This window comes from Erpetoichthys calabaricus, chromosome 2 (assembly GCF_900747795.2).
Source record: "Erpetoichthys calabaricus chromosome 2, fErpCal1.3, whole genome shotgun sequence".
Lineage (NCBI taxonomy): Eukaryota > Metazoa > Chordata > Cladistia > Polypteriformes > Polypteridae > Erpetoichthys > Erpetoichthys calabaricus.
The window spans coordinates 230,307,788-230,316,950 of record NC_041395.2 but is presented as its reverse complement, the minus strand read 5'-3'; the positions used below and the strand labels follow the sequence as shown (position 1 = coordinate 230,316,950).

The following is a 9,163-nucleotide window of genomic DNA, read 5'->3' as shown; positions in this document are numbered from 1 at the left end:
GAGCATCTGTTGGTGAAGAAGGATTCACTGATCTTGACTTTGACATCGAATCCGTGATCATTGCAGAGTCAATGGAGGCTTTGATCAGGGCTCTTGAGAGACTGAGCGAGGAGTCTGAGTATCTGGGCTTGGGAGTGTCCTGGATAAAAACCAAGATCCGGCCTTTAATGACCTCTTGGGCACAGCCATCAGCAGTGTGTCTGTCTGCGGAGAGAATGTTGACCTTGTTGAAAGGTTTACTTACCTCAGCAGTGACATTCATGTCTCTGGTGACTCTTCATCTGAAGTCAGTAGATGGATTGGGAGAGCATGGGGGTCATGAGGTTGCTGGAAATGGGTGTGTGGTGCTCCCAATATCTATGCAAAAGGACGAAGATCTATGCTTTTAGAGTCTTTGTGCTTTCTGTTTTGCTATATGGTTGCGAGACATGGACTCTATCCATTGACCTGAGATGAAGACTGGACTCCTTCGGTATTGTGTCTCTTTGGAGAATCCTTGGGTACTGCTGGTTTGACTTTATTTCAAACGAGCCATTGCTCATTGTGAGGGAGCATCAGTTATGGCACTATGGCCATGTGGCACGATTCCCCGATGGTGATCTGGCTCACAGGGTCCTCATTGTTGAGGACCCAAAGGATTGGACCGGCTAAGGGGACACCCATGAAACACCTGGCTGTGGTAGACAGATGGTCATTTCCAGAGCGTGGGACTGGACCACGCATCTGCCTTGGGGGAATTTTGACCTTTTCTGTTGCAGTTATGACATTCAGCTTGTAATATTTAAATATCATTTTATGTATTGGTTGAGGGGATGCTGGGCATCATATTGAGTTTTAATCATATACTGCACATTAAATTTTGTAATGCAATTATTATGAATGATGCTTTTCTTTTTTGTGAAAAACAGAGCAATAATGAAGAATACTTTTTTCTGGTATAGGAAACTTAATTTATATTTCGTCCAAGGCATCCATCCACATCCAAGGATGGCAGCAGCCCAGAGCGTATAACTGTAGCACTCGGTGCTAGGCAGGAGCAAACTGTGGACATAATGCCAGTCCATCACAAGGACTCGCACTGGCACAACCACATGGAACACAATTTAAAATCACCTGTTCACCTAAGCTGCTGCTCTCTGATTTTCTTTTGACTCTTCTGGAAGGAAGCTGTTCTCTGTACAATTTTCACTTACGTCACTTTTATAGATTAAATATTTATATATGTCATGGCTATCCAAATGATGAGAGCTGACTAGTGATCTATTTAGCTTCTGTAGGCAAAGACTTTATACAAAGAAGGAAGCAGAGGGGAGGAATTCTACAGTATATCCAAGAGAATTTTACTGCACAAGCTCACAGTCTGGATAAGCAGTACATACTGTAATCTTGATAAAGCGGTTTTTCTCTTAAGGACTTAAAAGCAGATGTTACTCCCCCTCCATTCTGATATGAGGATAACATTGAAAGAATAAAAATTAGCTAAAATCTTTGCAAACAAGAGCAGGCCATTATCTGCTTCTATGACAGCGTCAGAGCTGTGGCCTAGAAAGAAGTACAGTATGTAATGCTCCTTCAGAACACAGCAGGTTAGGCAACGTAAAAGCGGGTAAAGATATCTGGGCATCAGTTCAAAAAAAGAGCAAGGCCACCAAGGAAACACCAGAGGGAACAACACCTTCTGGCCATTATGGGGCACATGATCCCTTAAGGATACATATTGGAGTAGTAATTTTAAGATTATGAGTGTCTCATTTACATGTAATTTTACTGTTTTGGACTGTTTTTTTTATTTTTATGATAGTGATGCATTCAGCCTTTTTGTTTTACTCTGTTTTCCGCCAGGTTGCTGGTAGCAATGACACGATCGCCAGTATTGTGACATGTGACGTTGTTATGCTTACCTTTACAAAGCTGGCTGCTTGTTTACCTTTCATACACATATTGGATCAAGATAACGCTTTAGTATTTTTGCATTAGGAGTCAGGGGAAGTGCGTAGAACATGGGAGCTATTATTTTGACTTCGATTTTTGGATTAAAAATAATTGAGAGGAAAAAAATTGTGCCTGCAAAAAATGCTTGAATGTCCGATGTTATGCCTGGCTATAAGCAGAAATGCAGAGGCATTTATAAATTAGAAGATAGATGGGATAGAAACCGAAATCAAATACCATGCCCAACCCAAAATTGCGCAAATCCTAAATACCGAGGCCCAATGCATAGTTGAAAATGAAACTGCACTATTTTGTAATCACACCAGAATAGTGCTCAAGTTCCTTTGAGTGTATTATGCATAATCTCGGATGCAGACAATATACTGTGCTGGTTCATAAAGTATTACACCCATGATGCAACAAGAGCTGTCCTGATTTTTATGGACTTTGTATTTATTTTTAGTAATTTATTTTCCTTGGCCTCTAAAAATAATGGAGGAAGGAGTTTGGGGGCTTTAGAGGTCAAGGAGTATACTGATCTGTGCCCATATGTATCAAGCATCTTAGAATTACTCCTAGGAATTGCACTAAATGTCTGAGTAGGATAAGAGTGGATCAGAGAAGTAGTTATGAAGCCTCCTATATCCACTGCCAGCAAGGAGTAGGAGCTCACATTTGAGAATGAATGACGTCACAATGTTATGGCACCCAGAGTCACAAAATGTCTTTCATGAAGACATTTTGTAGTTTCCTTGGAAATCATGATAATGTTTTATAGATTTCTGATACTAACGCTAAGCCTTTATGTGCATGTTGTCAGTCACACCAGCAATTCCAGGAAAACCTGCCATTTGCATGAATGTAGGTTGCTTTAACATAACCTGACATGGAGTGATGGGGAAATTTATACAGTTAGCTGTGTATTACCCAACACATTGCAAGAGTGTGCAAAGTTTGGTACAAAATTTGAGAAATGGTAGGTTGTAACATACGCAAATCATAGCTATTGCAAAGCTGAATTTTCCCACTGACCAAAGAATTTAAAGCTGCCTTTTGAGGAGAAGTCAGTTGAGTGAAGAATCAAGAGGATTCAGTTGGGTTGAGCGTGAGACCAGGCGTGCTTTGGTCAGGTATTGAGCAAGTGGTTGAGCCAACCAACTAGATAGACACATTGTAGGTAGCTAATTTAGAAAGACCTAGGCAGGCAGAAGAGTTTTGATTTCCATCTCTTTACTTGCTAGTTTGGGCTATTCTGATTCTGCACTCCTTCTTTTAGAATTTCCATTAGTAAAGGTACATTTTGTATGGTTTGCTTCCTTGGTATTTTAACCACTCTTGTAGCAGTTATTTCTGCATTTACTCTGTTTTTACACAGACTGTGAACTATTTATTTTCTGTAGAACCATATTTTTGCGGAATCACCCAATCTAACTTAAATAATGTCACTTGTTATTAGAACTCTCCACGATGGCAGAAGTTCCATTAATTGGCCTGAGGAACACAGGGATATCATTAAAATGAGGAGATGTGGGCTGACAATGGCCCAACAAATTGCCTCTGTGCAATGATAATTCGTTTGGCTTCCGATAAGGGGGTAAGGAAAGAAGATAAATTCTGCCAGTAGTGGCAGACAGCTGGGGCTCCTGCCCAGCTGGGACACCTGGAGGATGGAAGGACAGAGAGAGGAACAATACCTCCCCCGGGACACAAGAGGGCAGCCACCCTGGTTTGCATCGGGGCCAACGGGATCGGAGCTTAGAAGTTCAAGGGGGTGCCAGGGGGCACCCGGATGGTTATGGAGCCATGGAGTGCAGCACCACTCCAGGAAGTGCTGTCAGAACAGAAACCATGCACACATGTTGCCCATGCAGCACTTCTGCCACACCAGGAAGTGCTGCAGGAAGGTCATCATGGAGCACCTGTAGCACATCCTCGTGAACTATAAAAGAGGCCGCCTCGCTCTATTGAGGGAGCCGAAGTCGGGAGGCAGAGGACAGAGGTTACGGGTGAGGAGTGGTGGCAGCAGAGAAGAATAGAGAAAAAGAAGAGAGAGACAGAGAAAAAGAAGGAATGTGAGCATTGTTGGGGATTTGTGCATTGTGTGGTGCTGTAAAGAACAAAGGAGACAATTAAACACGTGTGTTTTTGGGACTTCTGTGTGTCCTGTGTCTGTCAGTAGTCAGGCTGATCTCCACACAGTCTACGGCCTTGTGATGGAATCTTATTATCAGTCCTTATTTCAATCTGAATTCTAGATGGTAAGAAAGCTTTGTGACCTGCTCATAATAAAAATAAATATTATTTTGCAGATCTCAGAGGCAATTATATGGTTTCTGAAGATGATTAAGTTTGAGCGCATGTGCATAAATGAATCACCGTGATGGCCTTTTGGTCAGTTGCCATCTTGTACCCAGTCTTGTCAGGATAAGCACTGGCTCATCGTGACACTTATCTGGATAGAGAGGTCTCATGATGTTTACAAAGAGAACAGAGATCTGTGATTATAGATATAAATGTAATGCAATTTCTTTAACCTGGTTCTGCTGTTGTAATTTCTAGTTGTAATGAAATATAAAGCACGGAAAATGTATGAATAGAAGAAAATAGCTTAATATATTAAAAACATTTAAAATTTTGTTTGCTCCCAAAAATAATATCTACATTAGGTTTCATAAAAGACACCTTTGAACTGCACCTTCATATACTGTATCATGGCACCTTTGCCTAGGCCTGGTAAACTCTCCCGGGTTTTTAGGTAAGTTGTATTTTTGCAGTCCTCTAACAGCATTCAGTTTTTAAACAGGTGTACACAGCTTATTCCTGGGTGCGTTTTTAATATGATACCACCCCACACCCCTGCATCCCTCTGTGTTTTCCTTTCTAGGTTATGCCAGTCTGCAGTTGGCATCTGTTCTTAATTATGCAGTTGAAAACATTTGAAAGTTTTACCAGAGCAAGATATTTTTCCCACAGCCCTTGTTGGTTTCCTGCTTGCTCTATCATTTTAAAATAGAAATGGGCTTCAAAGCTCCAAAATTCACACTGTATGTATTAGTGATAAAGTTGAGTCATTAACAAGAGGACAGAACATCTTTTCTTTAAGACCTGCTTCTCTCATTACCAGCTTAGCATTGTGCCAGTACATTTATGGGTTCTGTTTTATAGTATTCCATCCTCAAATTACTTCACCCGGTTTCAGGACTACAAAAAAGTCAGAGCCCATCCTGCCAGCATTGATTTTGCAAACGTTATGGCAGTTTAAAGAAACATTTAGAAAGCATTTATCTGTTTTCAGTACTTACTTTTCTGTTATGGAGTCACAAGTTTTATTTTTATCATTATAAATCAGTGTTATTTAACATGGTGGCATCATGGAAACACAGTGGTTAGACCTCTTATAGCTGTAGTAGACTGGGCTTGGGCACTGCTTGCATGGATTATGCATGTTCTTCCTATGTCTGCATAGATCTTTCTCCTGGAATTACGCATTTCTGTCCCACATTCTGAAAACAAGTGTCTTAGAATTAACTGGAGCACAGTGAGTGTGTGTTGGCACGTGTGTTGGAATGTGCCACTCTATGCCAGGGTTTATTCCAGCCTTCTGTTCAGTCCATCACGGAGAGGCTCCAACAACCCCATAACTTTAAATAGGCTCGTGCAATGGATGTCAGTTGTAAACGGCTATAGCTTCCCAAAGAAGGTTTATTTTCTTCAAGATGACACTTAATTGTTGTTTTTGTTTTTCTCTGTAGCCAGCTGGTTACAACTTAATTTTTATGTGAGTTTGATTTTCTTTCTATTTAAACGTTGACACAAGGTAGCAGTCAGATGATCAAATTATCGACTTGATTACTAATAAATGGTAAACTATTGCTGCTTGTGTACCCACACCACCTTGAACCTGATAAATGTCACTGTGTCCAGCCGACCAATTTAAAGTGTGAGTGACTGAAGACCCCTGCATTCATTTTAACCTGCCAGACAGATTCACCAGTACATCACATTACAGACTCCATTATATATGGCCAATTTAGAGGAATAAGTAAAGTAAAATAATCAAATTACAACAAAATCCACAATCCAGAATAGCACCAAACAACAACTACCAATACTCAGGCAAAACTTTGAAGGGCCAGGCCTACATAGGACCTTCTATAACATGATAACCCATCCATCCATCCATCCATTTTCCAACCTGCTGAATCCGAACACAGGGTCACAGGGGTCTGCTGGAGCCAATCCCAGCCAACACAGGGCACAAGGCAGGAACCAATCCCGGGCAGGGTGCCAACCCACCGCAGAACATGATAACCCCCACCACATATTTTTTTTTATGTTTAATTGCTTCGGTTTCATAAGAGGATGTGGGAAGTGATGAACCCATTGTGAAATCATAAGTCATTTACACTGTTTTTAGAGTCTTAAATCAGGCATTGTATGCATCATTTGCCCATGATACAGGAGGAATTTAACTTTTAACTTCTATGTCTTTAGTATTTTGGCAATTCTAATCAATTGTCACTTAATTGTTCAATTGCCTTTAATTGCTCTGATTATGGTCTGCTAACAAGCTGACTGTCTGACAGCCTGTTATACTAATGTTTAAATTAAATAAGCTGTTAGACAAAAAAGTAATTACAACTCCAGGAACAAGCCATTCAATTTTGCATACACATATACTTTGTCAAAACAGTTTAGGGTTGCCTATCCCAGCAGCACTGACTGAGAGGGAGGAGCCATAGCTGTATAGGGCACTAGTCCCTTGCATGGCCAGTTCAGATTTATAAATCCTGCTAAATGGCATGTTTTTGGGAATGTGGGTGATAAACTTTTAGAACATGGGAAAAATGTGCATACTCCAGTCAGAAGACGACTCGGCACCATGTGTAAAACAGCTCTGCCCAGTTCAAAGCTATACCACCTTTACTGCTGGCACGCCTTTAGCCTTTGAGTACTCTACTTACTTCTAGTCCTACTGGCATTGAAAAGCTGCATTTCAAAAGATGTAGTTTATTATTTAGAATGGATTACCGGAATTTGTATTATTGCATTAAAGTCAATGTATGCTTATGATTAAGACCCCATCATGTATCATTTCTCTAGTTTATCCATTCATTTTGTAATGAACATATCCTGGTGAACATCACTGGGACCCAGAAGCATTAGATGCATAACAGGTCATAGGCAGGGCTGTAAGCAGGGTTTCCGAAAAAAAAAAAACCAAATGAGATCCTTTGTTTAAATAAACTCAGATTCTACTCATAAATCAGAAAACTAAATTATATTTACCTGTTTATTGACAGGTACTATGTAGTGTTACAAATAAGTGTTACCTACTTTTGAATTTATTCTCCCTCAATGGAATCTTCATAGGTTGTTAGTGCAGATGTTCTGCTTAATTAAGGAAACACTTAAATCACACATCACGATGAACAAAATATTCAAGTAGAGTATCGTGTAATTTATTGAGAACAAAATGATGTAATAATGGTCAGTGGAAACCAAAATCACCAACCCATTGAGGACTGGATTCAACATTACACTGAAAATTAAAGTAAAAAATTGAAATTGCAGGCTGATCCAACTTGGGTGAATTTCATCATGGCAGCTGATAATGTGATTCAGTAGTGTGTAAGGACCCCACATGCCTGTATGTACTCCCGACAACATCTGGACATGCACCTGATGAGATGGCTTATAGTGCCCTGGGGGATCTCCTCCCAGACCTGGTGTAGAACATCAGTAAGCCCCTGGACAGTCTATGGCGCTACTTGCCAATGTCGGATGCACCAATAGAGCTTTGAAGCTCTACCCTGTAGGGGCCCGTGGTCACCGCCAGGGGGCGCCCCGATGCTTTGGGAGCCCTGAACCTCAGCACTTCCGCCACACCCGGAAGTGCTGGGGGGAAGAGGATTGGGGACACCCGGAGGACTTCCGGATACGCCACCAGAGCTTCCACCACACAGGGGTGTGGCTATAGAAGCTCCTCCGGATACACCTGGAGTCCATCCGGGGTGGATAAAAGGGGCCGCCTCCCTCCAGTCATGGGCAAGAGTCGAGTGGAAGAGGACAAGCTTGGTGGAGAGGAGTGGAGGCGGACCAGAGACTGTGAAAGGCATTGTGAGTGTGGCCAAGGACTTGAGGGGTGATTGGTACTGCGGCACTGGGTCTGTGCACTGCAAATATGATTAATAAACGTGTGTTGGGTAAAACCATCATGTCTACCTGTCTGTGTCCGGGCTGTTCCCCACAGTATACAGTATACTTGTCATAGCCATTTGATCAGCGCATTGATATTTTCCTAGTCAATGAGTCACATTGTTTGGTCAATGTTGCATAGCTAACAATGTTGCAGCAGAATATGTGAAACTCTGTTGATAGAAGAAGAATTCTGCCTGCTATTACAGACTTTAAGAGGAAGAAAAGAAGAAGGTGGAGTGTCAGACCTATTGACCCTCACCCTCACAACCCCCCATTCGGTAAGTGCTAACTAAGCATTTCATGAAGAGGTGTACAGAAGACACAGCTTGCGTCAACGCATAACCGAGAGCCAAGTTAAACAGAGTGGCTTTATTTGTCAAGAATAATATAGACAGGCCTTGAAGAGATTACTTTCAGTTGTCACTTTTTTTGGACAGCTGGCTGCATTCCAGATCGACTGCCTTTTGCCATTGCTTAATATAAACAGTGGAAGGCCTGTTCATTTTCATGGCTGAAAGTTCAAGGACAGTTAAGTTGTATAGAGATGATTTCTAGTACTCAAGGTCAAAGGAGTTAGCCGCTCTCCACTTGGAGGCCAAAGCCAGCCTCAAGACAAGAGTTTATGCTGAACAGTGGAGTGAGAGAGGGGAAAAAATCCAGAAGAAGAAAGATGTGAGGGGAAAAAAGAAAATAAGAATAAAGAATAAAAGTGAGAGAACTGACGACTCATAACTAATATGGAGTCACAGGTCCAAAATATGTAGAGAAATGCTCCAGGGCTTACATGTATGATAACAGCTCTGCCAGCCTCATCAAGAGGAGATTTAATTTATAACAAATTAAAACTACAGTAGGGCTTGGGGCAAGGCCTATGGCAAAATGCTTACAGGAACAGGTATGTTGATTATTCTGATTTATTGATGACAGCATGATATTTTTAAATATAATTTTTCAATACAGATTAATATAGGATGGAAGATGTTTGGCCAACTTTGAGGTTGCTGCGCACAATTCGCCATATAACATAGCT

The 9,163-nt window shown here is 41.3% G+C and overlaps 1 protein-coding gene across 1 annotated transcript in view; it reads right to left on the bottom strand.

Annotated features, from left to right (window-relative positions):
• Positions 1–4,104: 4,104 nt before the first annotated feature.
• Positions 4,105–9,163, bottom strand: part of LOC127526653 (uncharacterized) — a 61,627-nt gene continuing 56,568 nt past the window's right edge. Inside the window, exon 7 of the mRNA XM_051922596.1 lies at positions 4,105–4,208. Within this exon, the coding sequence (XP_051778556.1) occupies positions 4,105–4,208 (104 nt within the window). The remainder of the gene's footprint in view (positions 4,209–9,163) is intronic.